Source organism: Canis aureus, chromosome 5 (assembly GCF_053574225.1).
Source record: "Canis aureus isolate CA01 chromosome 5, VMU_Caureus_v.1.0, whole genome shotgun sequence".
Taxonomy (NCBI): Eukaryota; Metazoa; Chordata; class Mammalia; order Carnivora; family Canidae; genus Canis; species Canis aureus.
This window is the reverse complement of record NC_135615.1, coordinates 36,462,549-36,486,370: the sequence shown is the minus strand read 5'-3', so window position 1 is coordinate 36,486,370 and position 23,822 is coordinate 36,462,549. Positions and strand designations below refer to the sequence as shown.

Genomic DNA, 23,822 nt, shown 5'->3' with positions numbered 1-23,822 from the left:
ACTCTAGCCCTGTATAGCTTTGAGCCCAAACCTTAGCTCAAAATTTATTGAGGAAATGGACCTCTCCCTAGATTCCAAATGAAGGAGGAAAGGGTAGGGTAGAACCTGAAGAGAAGCTGGCAAATCTCTTTACTGTATCACATTCAAGACATACATGACCTTTGACAGAACTTACAACTGAACTTCAAATTACATGCTTGCCTTCCCCTTTTTGTTTCTCTGTATCACTTCACAATGTAAAATATTCAGAAATATTTACTATAAAAGCCAACTATCAACTTCAGATTAAAGTACTGGATATCTAACTAGAATTAGAATAAAAAGTACTCAAAATGAAGTTGATAAACAGAATTTTATCCTAATTTGGAAGGGTCATTCTTACCATCTTCATCATTCTCTTCTTCATCTTCATCCTCTGGTAGTTCTGAATTCTCCTTAGGTTTGTTTTCCTCATCTTCTTCCTGCTTCCTTTTCTGTTCCTCTTTTTTCTTTTTTCTCTTTTCTTTCCTTTTTTCTCTTTTAGCTGCAAGAGCCTGTTTTCTGCTCTCCTCTCTTGACTGCAAATTAAGTAGGTATAACATTTTACCAATAATGCAATCATTTAAAATAAAGAATGAATATTTTTGTTTACGATAGATGGGGATTCCCATGGATATCAGTCTCAAAACATACTTAAAAAGCACACACACACAAAAGATAAACTGGACATCATCAAAATTAAATTTTTGTACTTCAGTGGAACCATCAACAAAGTAAAAAGAATGCATGAAATGGGAAAAATTTTTTGCAAATCATACATCTGGTAAGGGATTTGTATCAAGAATCTATAAAGAAGTCTCATGACTCAATAATGAAAAGACAAATAACTCAATTAAAAAATATACAAAGTACCCGAACAGGCATTTTTTCAAAGACTATATATATATATATATATATATATATATATATATGAAAAATTATATACATATTATAGATATATCTATGAAAAATTATGTATTATATATACATATATGTATTGTGTATTATATATACATATATATGAATAGTCAAAACATATGAAGACATATGCTCAATAACTACTAGACATCAAAGAAAAGCAAATCAAAATCATAAGATAACCACACGATATCCACTAGATGGATAAAATAAAATAGACAGATAATAGGGCAACCCGGGTGGCTCAACGGTTTAGTGCCAGCTTCAGCCCAGGGCCTGATCCTAGAGACCCTGCATGGAGCCTGCTTCTCCCTCTTGCCTGTGTCTCTGCCTCTCTCTCTCTCTCTCTCTCTCTGTCTCTCATGAATAAATAAATAAAATCTAAAAAAAAAAAAAAAAAGACAGATAATAGCAAATATTGGTGAGGATGTGGAAAAATTAAAACCTACAAACCCTGCTGGTAGGAACAAAAAATAATGCAGCTGCTTTGGAAAATAATCTGGCAGTTCCTCAAATGTTTAAACATAGAATTACCATGTGATCTAGCAATTCCCTTCATATATATATCTATATATGATAGATAGAAAAGTGAAATGAAAATATGTTCATACAAAAACTTGTATACTATGATCACTTTGTATACATAGCAAACTTGTATACAAAATTTGTATACTGTGCTTGCTTTTATATACTAAAAACCTCTAACAATACACAGAAGATTAGCATGGCCCCTGAACAAGGATAACGTGCAAATTCATATTTAAAAAAATTCATTCCGGGCAGCCCCGGTGGCACAGCGGTTTAGCGCCGCCTGCAGCCCAGGGCGTGATCCTGGAGACCCTGGATCGAGTCCCACGTCAGGCTCTCTGCATGGAGCCTGCTTCTCCCTCTGCCTGTGTCTCTGCCTCTCTCTCTCTTTCTCTGTCTCTATGAATAAATAAAATCTTTAAAAGAAGAAGAATTCATTCCATATTAAAAAAAAAAAGAAAAACTTGTATACCTATTGTATACTTATAAGGAGGAAACAACCTGAATGTCCATCAACTAATGAATGGACAAATAAATATGTGTGTGGGATGGGATATTATTTAGCAATAAAAAGAAATTAAGTATTGATACATGTGACAATATGGTTGAACCTTGAAAACATGAAATAAAAGAAGCCAGTCACAGAGGAACAAACATTGTATGATTCCATTTATATGAAATGTCCAGAATAAGCAAATCCATAAAGATAAAGAATAGTTTTTTTTTTAATTTTTATTTATTTATGATAGTCACACACACAGAGAGAGAGAGAGAAAGAGGCAGAGACACAGGCCGAGGGAGAAGCAGGCTCCATGCACCGGGAGCCCGACGTGGGATTTGATCCCGGGTCTCCAGGATCGCGCCCTGGGCCAAAGGCAGGCGTTAAACCGCTGCGCCACCCAGGGTTCCCCAAAGAATAGTTTAATGGTTAACCAAGCATACAGGGATTGAAGGGGGTGATACTTAAAGGGTGTAGGGTTTCTTTTTAGCAATGTGAAAATATTCTAAAATTGACTGTGGTGATGAATGCACAATTCTGAATATACTAAAAGCCACTGGATTGTTTGTGTGTTTGAAAAAATATATATTTTTAAAATTGAATTTATTTGAGAAAAAGACAGGAGAATACAAGCAGGGGGAGAGGCAGAAGGAGAGAGACAAACAGACTCCCTGGTGAGCGGGGAGCCCCTCTTGGGACCAGGATCCCAAGATCACGACCTCAACTGAAGTCCAATGCTTAACTATGCCACCCAGGTACTCTGAAAATTTATATAAATATATATATATATATATATATATATATATTTTTTTTTTTAAACTAATCTCTACACCCAACAACATGGGGCTTGAACTCATGACCCTCAGATCAAGAGTTACATGCTCTACCCACTGAGCCAGCCAATCACCCCTGAAATGTAGACTTTAAGTCTGTGAACTGTGTGTGTGAATTAAACCTTAGTAATGCTGTTAAAAAATACATTTATGAAAATAAAAATACATTTATGTAGTATCTGTTTGACTAAAGTGCAGCTATCATGATCTTTATAAACTACTAAAAAATCTCACTGTAAAAATATTGACCAGATACTATTATAAAAATTATTTTCCTACTTTATAAAATTTTTAAAGCCACATATATAATTGTGATCACTTTTATTTTTTTTTTTTTTTTTTTTTTTTTTGTGATCACTTTTAGATTTTGCTATGGTTAGTACTAGAAAATGTCATTTATTTTTCCCCAAAAAGGGAACATAGTAATAAGATGCTAGCTTCATGATGAAAGTTTGAAACACGTAGGAAACATATTAAATTATGCATTCTTCTTTGGTAATTAAGTAAAACATTTTCCTCAAAATTATAATTTACCATTTTGAGGCATAAACTGATTATTCATTGAAATGTTTTTAATCCAAATCAGAGGTTGGCAAACTATGGCCTGAATGCCAAATCCAGTCTACTGCCTGTGTTTATGGACTGAAAGCCAAGACAGACTCTGACATTTTAAATGATTGAAAAAAATAAAATGAGTATTTCATGACACTTAAAAATTACACAGAATTCAAATTCCAGTGTTCATAAATAAAGTTCTATTGGAACACAACCATGCTCATTCATTTAGCTGTTGCCTATGGCTGCTTTTGTGCTACAGCAACAGAGCTGAGGGCTTATGACAGACATCATATGGCCTGCAAAGCCTAAAATATTTACTATTTGGCATTTTCTTTTTTAAATCTTTTTTTTTAAGATTTCATTTATTTATTCATGACAGACATAGAGAGACACAGGCTCCATGCAGGGAGCCAGACGTGGGACTCGATCCGGGGTCTCCAGGGTCACACCCTGAGCCGCTGGGCCACCCGGGCTGCCCCTACTATTTGGCATTTTATAGAAAAAGTTTGCAATTCCCTCTGTAAATGAGAAAGGATTGAGAGAAGAGATTGCATATTCAGCTAAAAACTGAATTTCCTCACTCTGAACAAACTGGTTAGCTACTCAAGGGAATTGCTGACCATATGCCTAGGTAGCTACACAAAAATCAAAATTATAGACATGAAAGGTACCTTAATAGTCATCTAACTATGAATTTTGCTTTATTTTAAAATGAATATAACTTTTTTCCCCTTCTGATTTTACCTATAATCCTAAGGTTTCTACTTTTCCCCTTATTATCAGCAATGAATGCCCTTATATATTCACATCTTTTGAACATTTGTCTATTTACCTTAGGCTAAATTTCTATAAGTGGAATGGTGGGAGTAAGGATATCCACCCTTTAAATTTATTTGTGAAAGTACTTCTATTAATAGTTATAGTAATTTATACCATATATCAAAAACCATTCACTAGAGTGATAACCTTTCCCCATCCTTGCCATCAGTAGCTATTATCAAATCTTTACATTTTAAGTTTTGCCAATCTGGTAAAAATTGACATCTTTCTTTCTTTCTTTCTTTTTAAAAGATTTTATTTATTTATTTATTTATTCATGAGGCACAGAGAGAGAGGCAGAGACATAGGCAGAGAGAGAAGCAGGCTCCATCCAGGAGCCCGATGAGGGACTCGATCCTGGACCCCTGGATTACACCCTGAGTTGAAGGCAGATGCTCAACCACTGAGCCACCCAGGTGTCCCTTTATTTCTTTTTCTGTGAATTGCCCATTCATCTGATCAGTTTTTATTCTGGGCAAGTTACAGTTTTTTCAATGATTTGTAAGAGACCTTTCCTTCTGTTCTTAGCTTATACATTTTTTTGGAGGGTTGTCTGTTTGGGGGAGGTGGGGAAGGGCAGAGGGAGAAGGAGAAAGAGAATCTTAAGTAGGCTCCACGCCCAGCATGGAGCCAAATGCAGGGCTTGATCTCATAACCCTGAGATCATGACCTGAGCCAAAGTGAAGAGTTGGACACTTAAATGACCGAGCTATCCAAACAGCCTGTATTTTTTTTTTTTTTTTTTTGGTAAACTAAGAATTGGTTTCAAGGTTTTAGTATCTCTCAAAATAATCATGTATTTTTTCTTCCTTTAATCACCAACAAAATATCTTCATTTTTTTAAGAGATTTTATTTATTTATTCATGAGAGAGAGAGAGAGGCAGAGAGATAGGCAGAGGGAGAAGCAGGCTGCATGCAGGGAGCCCGACGTGGGACTCGATCCCAGGTCTCCAGGATCACACCCTAGGCTGAAGGCGGCACTAAACCACTGAACCACCCGGGCTGCCCAAAATATCTTCATGTTAAGCTACCTCTTGCATTCTTAAGATAACTCTTACTTGATCATAGTGTTTGTTCTTTTAATATAACTTCTGGATTGAACAGCAACACCCTCATTTTCCAGGTAAGCAGACTGACCCCCAGAAAAGCAATCTTGTTTTTTTATCCTTTTCCATTATACCACACATCTTAGGATATTAGACACTAACTCTATAAGGGAGGATCTAATAAACTACTAATAGCACACATTTTATAGTTAGCAAAAGATTTTCAATGTTTTACTAAATTTTCTCTCAAACTAATGTTAAAACCACTTAGGTAATAATGTCATTTGGCAAACTGCAACCTGCTTGAAAACTAGTCTTTCACTTATATGGTTAAAAATATTTTTTAAGGGAGACTGGGTGCTCAGTTGGTTAAGTATCTGCCTTTTGCTTGTGTCATGGTTCTAGAGCCCTGGGATCAAGCTCACCATCGGGCTCCCTGCTCAGTGGGGAACCTGCCTCTCCTTCTGCCACTCCACTTGCTTGTGCTTGCTCGCTCACTCTCTCTATGTCAAATGGATGAATAAAATCTTCTAAAAAAAGAATACGTATTTTTTAAGGATAAAAGGTCACAATCAAAAAGTTGTAGTGACTAGATAATCATTTCCTTTGAAAGATATTTTGGTTCATAAGGATGGTAAATTTATTTCAGCAAATTTTCAACAATTTTTTAAAAAATTTGTTTGGTTATTTATAAGTAAGTAATCTCTACTACAACCAAAGTGGGGCTCAAACTCATGACCCTGAGATCAAGAGTCACATGGTTTTCCAGTTGAGTCAGCCGGCTGCCCCAATTTTCAACAATTTCTAAAAAGAAAAATTATTTTTCTTACTCACCTTTTCCAGATCAAGTTCCTTCAAAAGAATACTTGCATTCTTATTTGCTTCTGCAGCCTGCTGGTCTTTAGCCTTCACAATTGTCTCAACACATTGGTGACATTTTTTCAAGAGTTCCTAGAGTAGAAAATGGAATTATATAAATATAGGAACACATTAACATCAACAGGCCAAATAAACTGATGAACTGATGAACACAGTGAAGTCCAGGACTTAAAGCCCAAACAAATGAAAACTCACTAAGCCAAATACAAGCCATCCTTTGAGTCTAGTTATACATTATTCTTCCTTTTTTTTAAAGTATACATTAATCTTTCATCAAAAAAAAAGGCACTATTGGGGCACCTGGGTAGCTTAGTCGGTTAAATGTCTGCCTTCAGCTCAGGTCATGATCCCAGGGTTCAAGTCCCATGTTGGGTTCCCTGCTCAGTGGGAGTCTGCTTCTTCTGCCCGCCCCCCCAGCGCCACTTGTGCTTATGCCCTCTCTCTCTCTCTCTCTAATAAATAAAAAATCTTTAAGAAGGGGTGGGGCACTATTTCCTAAAAAGTCTGTGTTCTTAGAAAACCTTCTATTCAGGCCAATAGTCTAGCAATAACCCTTAGTTGCACTCACTGTGATGATAGTCCATAACAGGAAGGAAGTCTCAAAATAATTTATCAAAATTATTATATCCATTCTCCATGGAGAAACTAAAGCATAGATAGATTAGGTATCCGTCTCACATAAGACAAAAGGAAGGTTGCTAATTACACACTTCGGCATACAATTCTATAAAGAACAAAAATGTACGACAACAGTGTATTAAACCTACCTTATCTGTAATTGTTGCTATGTATCTCATGCATTCTATATCAGAAGGGAACTGATTCACTTCCTTCACCAAATATTGAACAACTTTTACATGACCCTGTAAGAAGTACAACAAAAAATGCACAAAAGAACTCCTTAAAAATTTACCCATGTGTTTAACAATTTAAGAGTAAAAGGTGTGGTAATACTTCTGGATAGTTTACTAAACTGAAAATTGAAATTATGAAAACAAAAACATGCTCACACATTTCTCCTAAATTTAATCTAGTATTTCCCACTGAAAACAGAAAAACTTTTATAGAAAACAAATGTTTCCTAGAATAAATCCATTAATAAAAATTAGTGGTGTGAAATGAACCTTTATATAAAAGGGAAACTGGTCCTAAAAGAGAGATGTTCTAGATTTCAAAGCATTATTGTGGGTCCATCTTACTAAACAAGGGAGATGCTCACATTTATATGAGTCTCATGCCTTGAATCTAGGTAAAATGCTTTCTAAATGCTACAATCAGAGGTGAATGATCTTAATTTATTCTAAGTACCATCTATTTTAACACAACCAAACTTGCAGTTTTCCTCCAACCAAGTTCTAAAACATCTTCAAGAATTAGGCTGATGGTGACAAAAATCAGGAAAGTTGTTGCCTCCAGGCCAGGGAATTGAGAATGGACATGATGGAACTTCCCAGGATTATAAAAGCATTTTTTAATGTATTTATGGGATGTGGGTTACACAGGTATATGCATTTATCAAAACTCATTAAACTATGCATCTTAGGTTTATATATTTCACTATATGTAAAGAACACCTCAATTAAAAAGGAAAAATTAAAAAAAAAAGAACCAAGTCTAAAATATATTTTAAGTTCTTTTTGTAAGATACAAAACTTACACTGTTCTCATTCAATAACTATTTAGTGACTACCTAGTATGTGTCAGGCACCAAGCTAAACAAAGATAGTCATGAAGCCTGGTCTTCCTGGATCTTCCAGTCCAGGAAGATAGGCATTAAAAAATTAAATACATGTTTGAATATATAATTACAAATTGGAGTAAGAAAAATAATATGGTACTATAAAAAAGAACAAGAGGACCTTGTTTAGATGGGTATTAAGGGAAGGATTCTCTAAGAAATGACATTTAAACTGGGAGCTAAAGGATGAGCAGAAGTGAGCAAGCAAAGAGCAAGGGAAAGAAAACCAGTGAACAAACTCCCTCTGGCAGATACAGATTTAGTGCATTCTAGACCAGCAGCTGAAGTATAGTGAACAAAGGGGAAGGATAGCATAAACGACTGTTTGAGGACACAGGCATGAGCCATATCATGCAGGGCTTTGTACAGCCATATTAAGTAGTTTATAGTTTATCATAACTGTAATGGAAAGGCTTTTAAAAATATAGCAGACAAGCAAGCCTTAATACATATATAGGAGATCTAGTAAGTTTTTATGAAAGAGTCCTCTCCTTTTTGTTCTTTCTTAGATAGACATCATCTGCATACTTAAATCTCATGTGTTATGTATAACATAACAAAACTAGTCAAGACACCAAGTGATTTAACAACGATGTTGATTAAAGTGAACTACCATATAGCTCTTAGATTTGGCCACAAAAAGAATGGAAAGAAAGCAATGATTTATGTATGGAAATTCAGGCTGTTTTCCAAGAGTAATTCGTTTTTCTCACATGGTTTCAACTTAGAATCAGTTTAAAATGATTACATTTTACCTTTTTCCCTCAACATCAAATTACCTTGCGAAATGCTGACATAAGAGGTGTGATTTTCCTGTTATCTGCTGCATCTACATCAGCACCTGCTTGCACTAGCAATTGCACCACATCAAAATGACCACCGTTGGATGCCAACCAAAGTGGTGTGTTTCCCTTCTTGTTTCGAACATCAATATGGGCTCCCCTATAAAATAAAAAATTGTTAATATAGTTTGTTATCTACAAGAAGGTGTTGGCTTTCTATTTCCTCTATTTGTCTTTTATCTTCTATAAGATAGCATGCAAATAATACGTTCTTTATTTTTTTTAATAATCTGTTCTTTAAAATGTGAATAAAGTAAAACCATCTGATTAACTGTAAACGTGCTCAAAAGCGGAAAGGATCCAATAACTTCTATATATAAATATAAAATTTACCTACCTATTAATCAGGAGCTCACAAAACTTGTAGTGACCTTTGTCGGCTGCTATTGTTAAAGCAGTATCTCTTGAGGAAGGCACAGGGGGAGCATTGACATCTGCTCCTTTATCAAGGAGAACTCTTCCAACCTCTGCATATCCTCCAGAAGCAGCTTCCATCAAAGGAGTAAGGCCAGTCTGTTTAAACCAAAAATTTATGCAAGTAAATTAATATAATTTTTTTAACAGATGAAAACAATTGACTTTATTCATTCATGAGAGACAGAGAGAGAGGCAGAGACACAGGCAGAGGGAGAAGCAGGCTCCATGCAGGGAGACCGATGTGGGACTCCATCCTGAGACCCCGGGATCACACCCTGAGCTGAAAGCAGACGCTCAACCACTGAGCCACCTAAGAGTCCTGTGTTAGATTGAATTAGATAAGCTACAATGAATTCATTTATTTTAACACATCACCTCATATGAAAAAACAATTTTATAATTTTTTAAAAAGATTTTTATTTATTCATTCATGAGAGACAGAGAGAGGCAGAGACACAGGCAGAGGGAGAAGCAGGCTCCATGCAGGGAGCCCAACGTGGGACTCGATCCCGGGACCCCAGGATCAAACCCTGGGCTGAAGGCACTGAACCGCTGACCCACCCAGGGATCCCCAACTTTATAATTTCTAAACTGTTATAAATTTACACACCAGACAATAACTTCTCTGCACAATGAATATAGATACGAAAAATGAATAAAAAGAAAATTAAGTAAAGCACATTGTTCAATGGGAAAATTTTGTTTAAAATATTTACCTGAGAATGTAGTTTGCTAAATAACTCAGGATAAACTCTTTTAATCCTGTTCAAACTTGGGAATAATAGATTAAAATATCACTTCATAAATTTTATGCATTTGTGTCCTTTGCTCTTTGGTCCCCAAAACTTTAGCCAAGAGACATTTCCTACTGGTATCACTTCCAAAGTAACACGGATTTCTATAGGACTCCTAATAGATAAGTGGGCCACACTTGAATACATGAAATACGAAAAAAATAAACTGGATAGCAGGAAAGTTTCATTTTTCTTTGTGCTATGAAAATTTTGAGGAAAATTATACTTCCTAATTTTGTAGATTACAAAAAAAATGTAAAGGTTGCATTAAATTTGAAGAAATATAACTAATGCAGTGCAGGGTGAAAATATGAAAATTTCATTCAAATCTTTAAAATTTGAAATGACTACCAGATTGACTATTGTATGACTATAAAGAATTCTACATTAGGTACGTTTTTCTAGGGTTGTAAGTTCCTAGTAGTTCTAAGCACAGAAATTCAAAACACTGATATACTAACTCCTTTCTAAATGCCAAATAGTCATGAATTTGTCAGAATCTGTTATGATCAAATTAGATTTTAGCTGCCTTAATTTTATGATCTAATCAGTAATTTTCTGATCAGGTTTTAAAAAAATATTTTATTTATTTGAAAGAGAGAGAAAGAGCGCACAAGCAGGGAGAGGGGCAGAGGCAGAGGGAGAAGCAGGCTCCCTGCTAAGCAGAGAGCCAAATGTGGGGCTCGATCCCACGATCCTGGGATCATGACCTGAGCTGAAGGCAGGCCCTTAACTGACTGAGCCACCCAGGTGCCCCTCTGATTAGATTTTTATCAATGCTAACCACATGCTTCATTGAGAAAGTTCTTTAAAAATCTACATTAAAGGACTCTACAGGACACCTGGCTTAGTCAGTAGAACATGTGACTCTTGATCTCAGAGTTGTGAGCTCAAGTCCCAAGTCAGGCACAGAGCTTACTTTAAAAAAAAAAAAAAAAAAAGAGGACTCTACAAAATAATCTTATTATAAAAATATCTTATTATATATTCAAAGATTGCAAACTGGAGGATTAACAGAGAGCTAATCAAGTCTGAGGCTGGAAAATCTATGGATTCTACTTTCTTCATTGTCCTTAATAAGTCATGAATGATGATAGTGTGTCATTGGCCACTGAACATCACAATTTCCTGATCTTGCCTTGGGATGTCAGTTTTAACCTACAACAATTTAAAATAGCACACTCAATTTGAGTTGAAATGCCATGCTATTTTTTTTTTTTAAGATTTTATTTTTAAGTAATCTCTACAACCAACATGAGGCTCACACTCATAGCTCTGATATCAAGAGACACACGCTCTACTGATTGAGCCAGCCAGGTGCCCTTTTATAAATATATATTTTTAAGTAAATTCTACCCCTGATGTGGGGTTTGAACTCATGACCCCAAGATTAAGAGCTGGATGCTTCACCAACTGAGCCAGCAAGGTATCCCACAACACCATAGAAATACATAGAAATACATACATAGAAATACATAGAAATACAGTCTAAGAAGTTGAAAAGTTACAAAATGCTTACCTTTGCTCTATGTTCAACATTGGCTTTTCGGTCCAGAAGCAAACTCACAACTTCTGCTCGGCCTTGGAAACAGGCCAAGGTGAGAGCTGTGTTCCGATTGGTCTCTATTTGGGCATTAATGTCTGAACCCATATCAAGCAGCAGTTTCACTGCAGGAACGTGTCCATTCATGGCAGCCAACATCAGGGGAGAAATACCTAGTTTACTCCCAGTCCTAAGGGGAGAAATGTGCTTAGAAAATTAAGATAATATGTTGCTAACTGTTTTTTAAAAAGCAAAGAGAATATAAAAGATGAAAATGATTTAGTTTAAAAAGAAAGGGTTCTAACACCAACGAATGTATTTTATTTGTGTAGACTACTAACTAGGAATGGGAAAATTTCACAATTTAAAACATAATCCCAATTTAGAAGTTATAAATTTCCAGCTATATATAATGAAGCACCTTCTGAAATTAGACCTTTTTAAAAATAGCTATGTTAGCTAAAATAAGGTGTGATTACTTTTAAGTACATTATAGGAATAATTGGTGGTCTTGTAACTTTAGCAGTAACTTTAATTTTTTTAATTTTTAGTTAAAAGTAAAGTTGATTTTAGTACTATCTTAATTAAAAATAGGGATCCCTGGGTGGCGCAGCGGTTTGCCGCCTGCCTTCGGCCTGGGGCGCGATCTTGGAGACCCGGGATCGAATCCCACGTCAGGCTCCCGGTGCATGGAGCCTGCTTCTCCCTCTGCCTATGTCTCTGCCTCTCTCTCTCTCTCTGTGACTATCATAAATAAATAAAAATTAAAAAATATATAATAAAAAAAATAATAAAAATAAAAATGGTACCTGTACAAATATTTAGAGGAAGACACTTAATCCCAAGGTAGTAATTTATACTAATCATGAGTAATATAATGAAGATAGATACCTTGAATTAATCTCTGCACCAGCATTAAGCAGAATCTTAATGATGTTAACATATCCTCCAGATGCAGCTAGACTCAGTGGTGTATAATCAGACACATTCCTATGTTCTTTATTTGCACCTCGAGCCAGCAGCAAGTCTACTACCTACAAAGTAAAATAAAAACAGAGAAGGATTCAACTTCTAATGAAGGAAGCACAAAGAAATGGAATCTATAATTTCATTGACTAAGTATCTGACATTTTAATTATGCCCTAAATATTCAAATATCAGCACTAGAGAAATGTATTCAATTTCATATCACAGAATTTGGAGCTCTGATTTCCCAATTATATTGAAATAACAAAATGTTACTCATTCTGCTTATCAATGGTTGAGTGGATGAATTTGCAGTTCATATGTGTTAGGATTGTGGCTCATTCAGCCCCAATAAATGTAAGGATAAACAGAATTATTATTATTATTTTTGCCTGAAGGGCAAGATGATTCACTACTCCCACTAAATTTAGTATATGGAACATATCAACACATGCAAGTTTTATTTATGTAGCTAAATTATTAAGCATATGCATATTTAAAATACGGGTATAATGTTTACAAAATGAAAATCAACATTAACACACCTCCTGACGTCCACCAGAACATGCTAATGAAAGTGGAGTATCCTTAGTGCGTTCAGATTGTGCTTCTATATCTCCACCTTTATCCAAAAGGATTTCAACAACTCCAACATGCCCGGCTGTTGCTGCCAGGATCAGTGGTGTGAAACCTAAAACAGAAAATAAAAGTCTCAAATTTTTTAAATTATTGAGCTATTGTTTTATTTTATTTTATTTTATTTTATTTTATTTTATTTTATTTTATTTTTTTGAGCTATTGTTTTCAATTCTCTACTATTTCAATAGGAAATCTTTAGGGCAGATACTTAAAACCATTTAACATAAAACTGCTCTAGTCCCTAATTTGTTAGTGACAAAAACCCCAAAACCCCCGATAAAAAGGAAATGCTAAGTCAAACAAAACTACTAAAGTTTATACTCATAATGAGCCTTTATACCTCTGTGTGTTCTACTTTTGGATTAAGGAGAAAAGCAACCATAACTTGTTGTACTCCAGTAGATATTCCTAATTGAAATATGCTTATCCATCTATTTATTGATAATCAAAAATATAATTGTTTTCTAAAAAAAATTTTTTAAAACTTATTTTCTGATGGAACTAACTCTCGAGCTTTACTTCTGACATTTACCTTTTTTATCTCTGTGCTCAATTTTAGCATCTCGTGCAATGAGTACAGACACAAGTTCTTCATGACCACCCGCACAAGCTAATGTTAATGCTGTGTCGTGATTGCTCTCAGTCTAGAGATGAAAAAAAAGTTAGTTTTTGTTTACAACATGGTTATCAATTTAAGAGCAAATAATAATTATTTCTGCAATGAACATACAATGATAATTTTCTTTTCCAAACAAAGAAAATCAGAATATGCAAAATAAAGCAGTCTAGGGGCCCCTGGGTGGCTGAGTCAGTTAAGTGTCTAGTGATTTCTGCTTAGGTCATGATCTCAGGGTTGTGAAGTTAAGCCCTGTGTCTGGCTCCATGCTAAGCGTGGAGTCAGCTTGAGATTCTCTCTCTGCCCCACCCCCTCACTTGTGCACTCTTTCTAAATTAAATAAGCAAAATCTTTTAAATAAATAAATAAAGCAAGCAAGCAATTTACTCACATGTGCATCAATGTCAACTGAAGGATAGACCGGGGGCATAGACTGGGAAGCCACATTGCTTGGAGACTGAGAACAGGGTTCAGGTGTAAGACATTCTGTGGTCTGAGAGGAACTGTTTGAACCAGTGGGCACTCTGCTACTCACAGCTGAAAAACAATATTCATATTGCTGAATTCTACTTAAAAGAGTAAAGTCACTTATATATAGAAAAACACAGAAAACAAAATTTTATAGCAAAAATATAACAGTACTTAAATCACAAGCTTTGGAATCTGACCTATGTTTGAATCCCAATTCCACCACTTTCTGATCTCAGGCAAGTAATTTAACCTTGTAGGGCCTCAATTTTCCTCATATGTAAAATAGGAATGATAATAATAGTACCTGCCTTGAGAGGTTGTTGGAAACACCATTTAAGATAATGCAGGTGAAGTACTTATTAGCATAGTGCCTAATACACAACAAATAATAGCCCTTTATGTTGTCAATAGGGAAAAAATATTTTCCAATAAAGAAGTAAATTTTATATCTTAGTTTATAAAAAGTAATTAGACAAAAATATCCTGAGGACAATGCACAAAAGAGGAGGGGTGGAAAATAAGTTAAAAAAATATTTCTCATATAAATAGCAAAGAGTGTTTTTATAATTCAATAATATTTATTTTGAAAATTTGCTAAAATGAGTCAATCTCTGAAAATAAATCAATTTTTAAAATGAACACTGGAACTTTCTTTAGGGTGTTTGAAACTGCTGTCTGAAAACTGAATTAAAAGACATTATATCTTTGTGTCTCTGCGTTTTTCTTATGTTTCATAAGAGACAGAGTTTGCCCCACAGAAGGAGAAACAGGACCTGTCTCAGAGGAATCTTATGAGTTGACTACTAGGTAAGGTATAAAAAGCATTTAAAACACAGTGTTTGGAACATGTTAAGTGCTCATTAAGCATAATTATCAGATATTTTATAGGATTTTCAGTACTATTGCTCACTGTATTGAAAAATACAAACATTACTACTCACTCAAGAAAAAACTCAGAAAAAATCCATAATCATTAATAATATAAAAAAAGACAAAGCTTCAGTGATGACAATAACCTCTCATCTGGACTAAAAGTAAATAAAAAAACATATAGGTCTCAAAGGAAAATGTAAGCATTTCAAGTGTTACAGAATGCTTAGTCTCTAGAATTTTTATATGACTGGAACCCAATCAAGGATACTGTTCACAAGTGTAAATGACTAAGTTTAGTATACTACTTCTTTATATAATCTCACAAATTTTAAGATGTTCAGATATGTTTCTATATGAGCTGCACCATCCTCGTCCCCACTGATATATATAAAATCATTTTGTCTATATGAATTTCTGTAGCTTCTATCATGGTTACAAATAAGAATTGTTATTTTATATATTTGTTTCACCTATAAGAACCTGCACAAAATGGAAAAAAAGCTTTAAAAATCTTTGTCATTCACTGAATTAAAAGCAGATAGTATTTTGTTATACCTCCTCAAAATAGCTGGTATGTTTGGAAAACAGCTCTAGAAAATGAGATGCTAAAGACCAATATGTAGCTCCTCTGGAATAGTAAGATTTTAACAATGGTCTAGTAATTATTAACAAATACCTCACTAGGAACTACTTTTATCATTATTAATGTTGTTTATCCATGTTATCTTTTTGTTATGAAAAACAGATATTTTAAAAATTTTAAATAGTTGATTAGAGTACTATGCCAGATGTGATACTATAAAAGACTTCTTTACAGACATGGCTTTTCAAAAATACTTCTGTGCATTTAACAGCTCTATGACCAAAAATGTGGTGTTACATCAACTATTGTACATTTTCGTACATTACCCTAGAAACATTTTTCCTCCTCGCAATAATGACAATCAGAAGCATTCCACAAAAGTGACTTTAATAGGATCAAATACATACAAAAATAAAGATAAGACTAGAAAATAGCATGATTTAAAAGATACATGTGGAATAAAGGTTTTATTAATATAAAATTGTACCAACACTATTACATTTTTTTAAAGTCCTAAAACGTTTTCTACCTTTGAATGAAATGTCTCTGAAAATGACAATGACAGATCTCTACCACAAAGGGCCCTATGTAATTCAAATTAAATTTATGCACTATCCTAAAATTGGGTAATAAAAGAATTAAGTGCAATATTCTACTTAATTCTTTATGAAATTTAAGATGGCTTTGTAGGCAATACAGAAGATAATAATAAACCTTATATAAAAATCTCAGATACTAGATGTACATAAACTATGCTGTGAGATTCTAGTAAATTAAATCACCATAATCTGTTTTGTATATAGTAACTTTATTAAATAAATAAAATATTAACATTTATTAGAAAAAATTATTTGAAGATATTTTATTGCAAATTCCCTCAAAAATAAGAGGGTTTCCTATTTACCTTTTTATTGCTAAGCTACTACAGGATTACTTAAAGCAAGATACTTTGGAATTAGAATTTGTTTTAAGAGAACCTATTAAGGTGCCAACAACAGTAACAATGTGCTAGCTACAAAATTATATTAAACCTTATACATATATCAAATCTTAATATAAAAACAATAAGGGAAATTGTTAATATTGTTTAGCAGTCTAATGTAATAACAAATATCTTTAAAATAAATTCAGAACTTAAACATGAATTAGATGCATACATATTACACTATACCTTAGGTTCTTAAACATGGCCGAACTGAAAAACAAAACAAAACAAACAAACAAAAAAACAACCCATGGCTGAACCAAGTTTGAGTCTTGACACTTACTAGCAACAATTTGTATAGGCCTCAGTTTTTCAACAGAAAAAGACTGGGAAAAGGACCTATTTTATAAGATTATTATAAATAGCCCATGAGATAACATTCATAAAGCATTAAGCACAGAACTTAGTACATGTTAAGTACTCAATAAATGTGAATAAATTGATACTGAGTTGATTTTTAATCAATCTTTTTATATTAATAATAAAATTTTTTTACTAGAGGTTTCTGGAACTGCTCTTAAGGTAAGAGCTATTTTGTATATTTTTAGATTTCCAACCTTAGTTCTAGACATTTGAACTGAGAATCACTTGTTATTATGATACTTTCTAAAAGTCCAAAACTTACTTTCACTTCACAGAAAGGAACTGAAGAACCATGCTCCCAATCAAGAGTTTACATACATTCTGTCTGGGACTATATCAAGTATGACACAAAGCCTATATACTAAAATACTACATAAGCTAATCAAGTCATGACTTTAACAAATAAGCAATAAAAAAAAATACTCCTATATTTAAAGAGTGAAATTTATTCTATTATATATGAATATTCTCTAAAGTGAAAGTGTAAGATGTATAGTATTCTCTCCTTTATTAAATATGAAGGATGAGAACTAAATTTGGGTAAAATTAATACATCTTTGGTCTAATCTACAATCATACTGATATATTAATATATCATGAAATTACAGAATTAGGTATTCACCTAATCCATCCTTGTCTAATTTCTTTCACCTTTGAAAAAGAAAATTAAGAGAAATTTGGTCTTAATAAAATAACTTTTTAACTTTAAGTGAGATAGTTAACCATCTTGAGCAAAGAAAATCTAATTATTGCTATGTGTTTTAAAACAGATAACCACAAAAATGGAAATTTTTTATATGAAGATAATTTTTTTAGTTATTGGCTGATTTATAAATTATAGCTTGTTAATAAAGGAATATTGTACAAAAAGATAAGCCAACTACCGCTATACATTAATCTCTAATAGAAATTACATTTTCAGGGATGCCTGGGTGGCTCAGCAGTTGAGTGTCTGCCTTTGGCTCAGGGTGTGATCCCAGAGTCCCAGGATCAAGTCCCACATCGGACTCCCTGCGAGGAGCCTGCTTCTCCCTCTGCCTATGTCTCTGCCTCTCTCTCTGTGTCTCTCATGAATAAATAAATAAAGTATCTTAAAAAAAAAAAGAAATTACATTTTCTTAGTTTCACTATATATAATTAAAAGAGGTTTTTAAACAAATTTTTTGAACTTTATAAAAGACCATCTCAATGTAACAAATAGTTCGATGAAATAAATTTTGCCTCCCCTACAAGAACCATCCATAAACACTACCATAAAGTTAACATCTACAAGTTCCTTTTAGAGCGATTTCTGCATTAAAAAAGAAAAAAAATACAAGTTCTAAGTTACAACAAAACTAGATTGAAAAGTAATGTGGGTTTCATAACTGCAAACTGAGTACTCAATTAGGAACATTAAAAAGCTACTTATGAAAAAAAAACTACTTATGTCATCATAAATCTTAAAAATGTTATTCCTATATTATGTTTCATTATTATTATTCATAATTGTACTGACGCTCATATATCTGCTTCTACCCAGATTAGATATTAGAAATATAAATGAGCTCTAAGAGTTCATTCATAATTTATAATAACTCTCAATACCAACAACACAAAGTTAATTTGAGTTAAGTGGCTGTGGGCTGAAGATATAAAAATCCAAATTAAAGAATAAAGAATCTAATTCCTTAAGTATTCCTCCTCCATACAGTGATACATTAAAGGAGGCTCATAGGCAGTATCACAATTCTAGAAACATTGCAAGTCATACAAATGCCCAATAAAATTCCTGGTTTAAGTAAGCTTATTCCACATTTTTAAAGATTCAGTAAAGATTAGGAAGGCTAAAAGCTCACAAAAGAAGGAAACTGGGATAGCATAATTGGGATGGGAAGAGGGGAAGAGAATATGACAAGAGGAAACAGACAACAGTAAGGAAAAAAATGTTGCAATCAAGAGACAGAGGACTGGCCTGCCTTTGAATATCACTCCAGCTACATCTTAGTTCTTGGTCTTCATCCACTGTCAACAGCCATTCTGGCTGCATTTCTGAACTGGGCTCTCATGGAGGTGATACATTCACCAGCCATCTTTAGGAAGGTAAATGATTAATTGCACTGTTTTCCCACTGCTGCAAGGACAATGAAAGGGAAAGTAAACTTGTGCACCTCATTTCATATCTAGTTGTAATTTTCCACACAACAATAAAACAGAAACATATACTTCAAGGTTATCAGGCCTTTCTTTTGTTCTTTTCTTGTGTGTATGTCTGTTGTGTCTGTCTGGTGCTTTCACCAAGATAATTAATATAAAAATCCCAATCTCTAAATCATCATCCAGTTGATGATAACTTCAATTTAATTTGAATCTTCTAACCACACATACAAGAACATGGAATGCTTATAGTTTTCCCTGAACATCCCTCTTAATTAGAGATATTTGAATTGATCTAATAAAATCAGAAATAAAGAGAACGTAATTTAGAATTATGATTTCTAGACATGAAAATCACTAGCAGGAAAATTTAATGTATAATCTTATACGAGTATCTCTAAAGCCTAAAAAGAAAGTCTACTTTGAGATCTCCTACCCGAAATAGAACACAGGGTGATGTTTTGTTTTTTTCAATTAGGTTTTTAAAATAATCTCCACACCCAATGTGGGGTTCAAACTCATGACCTGGAGAGCAACAACTGTATGCTCTACCAACTGAGCAACCCAGGTACTGCACAGGGTGGTTTTGATACCAAAGTTCTAAAATAAAAGATCACGGCCACTTTATTTTTTACCTTTGCAAATCACAAAAAAGAAGAGAGGAAAACAAGATTTTGTGTGTTAGTGCTGTCTAGCTTAGTTAAATTCACTTCCAAAATATCTCAAGGAATAGGTAATTTCACAAAGATGTTCTTAAATGGAAAAGTACCACGCTGGTGTTTTTGGAGGGCCGTGTAAAGAAGTTGAGCACACAGATTAAAGAGAAATTATTACAGATATATTTCTTAACCCACCTGCTATCAGGTCATCAAGAGTGTCGGTAAGCGTCTGGGCTGGAGTTGCAACCATAAGTCCGTCTGGTTCTTGAACTAACAGCCCCTGATCATGTCCAGTAATAGCAATCTGAGGCTGTCCTATAATCTGATGATTACCTGATACTTTCTGAAGTTCAAGAGAATTTGTCCCATTAGAACCTAAGTCACTGGAAAAGTTACACTGTGGAGATGATAAAGGCTGGACTGGGACAAAATCAATTTGTTCTGCCGATGGTGGAGACTGCTGCTCATCATCAACATCATTATCTTTAAATAAGATTGTGTCAACCTGAGGTAACTCTGATAAATGATCCTCTGGGAGACTACCATCTCCTTCCCCTTCTGGGAAGACTCCTCTATGAGAGCACTGCTGGTGTAGAGATACTGTGTCTTTCTGACCTTTGGTTTCCAAGTATTCTTTGGTAAATTGCTGCTGTGTTTTCATCTGCAACTGCCTTTCCACTTTCTGTAGTTCTTTCAGTATTTTCTTCTTCTTCTGAACTTGTTCTTCTCTGTTCTTTTTAAGTTCTTCTATCTTATCTTTGTTCAGAGGTTCACCTTGAATTAACTCCAGTGACTTAAGCTGTGCTTTTTCAATAGCACTAATTCTTTGTCCCAGTTCATTCAGCTTGCCTTCAGTCTCCTCTACTATGCACTCCAAAGGCTGGTATGGGTGAAAAGGTGGCAGTACGTCCTGATCTGCTACCTGCAGGGAACTGGACTTCTGCTTGGATGTACCTAAGCACATGAAAAATGTTTGAAAAAGTGCCATGCTAAAAAAAAAAAAAAAAAAATCAGCTCCCCCTCCCACACACACGGACCTCCCTCCCCAGACCCTTATAACTAATGCTATAAAATGAATGTTCAGAGATTCATACCAATGGGAGTCAGATTAAAGACTGTACTCATCTATTTCAACACAGCACACACTGGGATGTTGCTGATTAAAAAAATGTGAATTTTTCAATTAAAAATTGAATTTTTAGGATAGGAGGATTTTGGAAACTAAGGTGGGGCAGGGAGAAAGGAAATCAGAGAGGAAAAAGAATCTCAAAATTCTGCTTATTAGATTGGACTTTTAAAGAATATCAAATCTAAAACAGAATTAAAATGTGTTGAGGATGTCATTAGAGATATTCCAATTTTTTCCTTACAATATTAACTGTGCAAATAAAGGTTACTACAGGAAACTCTAACTTATAAATCAACATAGCGAAAAGTATTTTTCAAGCGGCCAAACCTTTGTCTTATTATATTAAAATACAATGTAAAATTGTTTATTTCCTCTAAAATTTTCCATTAAATAAGTCTTTAACATTTCTTTACCTGAAAACTACATTAAACTTAAATCACAAAGGACAATTATTCTGAGTTTAAATAAAGTCTTCACGTAGAAAAACAATGAGTGTTACTGAGGAGAAAATCACTTCTCATACAGAATTTCTCATATTGCCAGTGTATGTTAAAAATGAAGTAAATGTATGTTATTTTAAGATTCTGGATCGCACTTAAGTTACTCCCCTCATGACAAAATGATTATCAATATTAACAATCCTAACATCTGGACATAAAATGGAGGAAATATACAAGGCTTACTCTTCCTGTTCAGGAAGAACTGGGGTTATTCAACAATGAAAACAACTGATAGGTTCTACAGGTTGGATGAACCTTGAAAACATTACGCTAGTCAAAGAAGCCAGACACAAATGATCACATATTGTGTAACAACATTTATATAAAATCTATAGAGAGAGAGAGGAAAGTAGTAGTTGCCAAGGGTTATGGTATTGAGAATGAAGACTGATTACAAACCAGCATGAGAGATCTTTTCAGAGTGATAGAACTGTTTAAAACTAGATGGTAGTGACGGCTACATAATGCTGTAAATTTACTATAACTCACTGCATTGTACACTTAAAATGCAGGAACAGTAAGGTATGTAAATTAAACAACAGTAAAGCTACTTTTAAAAAAGATCTGAGTAAAAAAGTTGTTTACTCTTCTGAATTGTAGTCAACATATATGAATAACATAGGTAACATAAGATTTTAAAAAATAGGATCATCCAATGCATTCAACATGATTCTAAAGTCCAAAGGAAAAATGTCATCCTCCATTTGATGTTAAAATACTCTAAATTACAAAAGGGTAATGAAACACTAGAGAAAAACAGAGATTCAATGGGTTCTTTGTTTTTGGTTTTTGCTAGAATAGGAGGTGTCAAAACTGCAGGTACCTCAGGTATCTGCAATATATTAATGAAAAAGTCCAACAGTTTTCCTCCTAGATATTGACTTTAAAAGGGTTAGGATGCCACAGTTCCAAAACTATTGCAATCACTTTAAGAGACTTAATTATTCTTCAAAAGCAAAATGTATTGCCCACATTTAGTTTCATATTTATATCTGAGCAAAGGGACGGATTATTCTTTCAGAACAGAAGCTGTTGTATTTGTGAGATAATTTTTTAAAAGGTTTTATTTTTGTATTTGAGGGAGAGAGAACACTAATGGGGGAGGGTAGAGGGAGGGAGAGGAGCAGACTTCCCAATGAGCAGGGAGCTCAGTGCAGCCTCCATTCTAGGACTCCAGGATCATAACCTGAGCTGAAGGCAGACGCTCAACCAACTGAGCCACCCAGGCACCCCTGTGGGATAATTTAATAACTACTTCTAGAAGATCTTACAGGAATCCAGGAATCCATGATTTATTTGTTCCAAGTACCTAATAACAATCAACAGGTAAAAAAAGGGAGATCTGCTGCCACAAATAGCAGATTAATGTAGATTCTTTTGCTAGTCCAACAAAGAAATTTTCAATCAATAAATTCAATGACAATTCAGCCTCTACAAAGACTGAATGTTCCTTTAAATGTTCATTGATTTTAATACATGCTAGTATACTTACTATTTAATTTGTATTTGAGATTAAGGAAAACTAGGTAAGAGGTCAATACCAATCTGACTGATAATTATATGACCACCCTGGACTTATCAGATCTAAAATCTTATGAATAGTATGACCCAAAATAAGATTGGAATTTTGAGGACAGTAACTGATAGGAATAAGCCCTGTCTTGTTAACAAATAAAATACACTATGCTTAGAGCACAAGATTACTAAAGGAACTTATTCCACTTAATATAAAGACTTTAAGGCCAGGACATGTGTAGCAGGAAGAACAGGATGGTGAAAATAATGGACAAAAAGAGGTTCTTCCCAAAAGAGCCAATGGGTGAGTATCTATAATCATGGAGTTAGTGGGATTGTACAGCTACACATTAAAGCACTAATATAAGCTATAAATCAAGAAAAAAAAACAATTTGGTAAAAAGAAATAATTTTTGTCACCTAATTATTCCTAGAAGCTAAAGCAACACCTTCAGTGTTTAGAAGGGAAGGCAGTAGTATAAGATGCCAGAATATAAGAGTTCCAGCTTTTTTAAACATCTCCCATTGTTAGATACAAATAAATCTATACTAGTAGCATGGAGAGACATTTTAAAGTACTATTTATGAATATAGGTAAGGCCTTACTCTTTGGTCTAGTGTTTATTCTACTTCCTCAGCTTTCCCTTTTCCTCCATTAAATAAAATTAAAAAGTCTGTCATAGGAAACCATGACGTAGAGACAGCTTAGAATATAGCCTTTATTTTATGCACAGTGAGGGAATGAGGTGGACATATACTTGTCAAAAATTGAATTTACTATTAAAACCAGTTTAATTCCATCATTAGACATTTTTATGTCTAATTAGTATACTGTGCAATAAAAAAAATAATGGCCAAAGGGAAAAATATACAACATATGGATAGATATAGATTTGGTTTCACATTTCCTCACTTATTTTTGTCTAAGGAAATTTAAAAATTGTTCCACAATCT

General features: G+C 34.1%; 1 protein-coding gene and 1 non-coding gene across 5 annotated transcripts in view; one reads left to right on the top strand and one right to left on the bottom strand.

The window, feature by feature from the left end:
- The window catches only part of ANKHD1 (ankyrin repeat and KH domain containing 1), a 118,903-nt gene that overhangs the window by 13,027 nt on the left and 82,054 nt on the right, over positions 1-23,822 (bottom strand). For all 4 annotated transcript variants that reach the window (XM_077897500.1, XM_077897499.1, XM_077897503.1 and 1 more), the window contains 11 exons: positions 19,920-20,678; positions 14,046-14,191; positions 13,571-13,682; positions 12,945-13,090; positions 12,325-12,467; positions 11,410-11,623; positions 9,017-9,192; positions 8,617-8,779; positions 6,867-6,962; positions 6,055-6,171; positions 383-557 (listed from right to left, as the gene is read on the bottom strand). In XM_077897500.1, coding sequence (XP_077753626.1) covers positions 383-557; positions 6,055-6,171; positions 6,867-6,962; positions 8,617-8,779; positions 9,017-9,192; positions 11,410-11,623; positions 12,325-12,467; positions 12,945-13,090; positions 13,571-13,682; positions 14,046-14,191; positions 19,920-20,678 — 2,247 coding nt within the window. The remainder of the gene's footprint in view (positions 1-382; positions 558-6,054; positions 6,172-6,866; positions 6,963-8,616; positions 8,780-9,016; positions 9,193-11,409; positions 11,624-12,324; positions 12,468-12,944; positions 13,091-13,570; positions 13,683-14,045; positions 14,192-19,919; positions 20,679-23,822) is intronic.
- LOC144315004 (U6 spliceosomal RNA) lies at positions 1,604-1,711 on the top strand. The gene has a single exon (XR_013380825.1). It is a non-coding gene; the product is annotated as a U6 spliceosomal RNA (small nuclear RNA).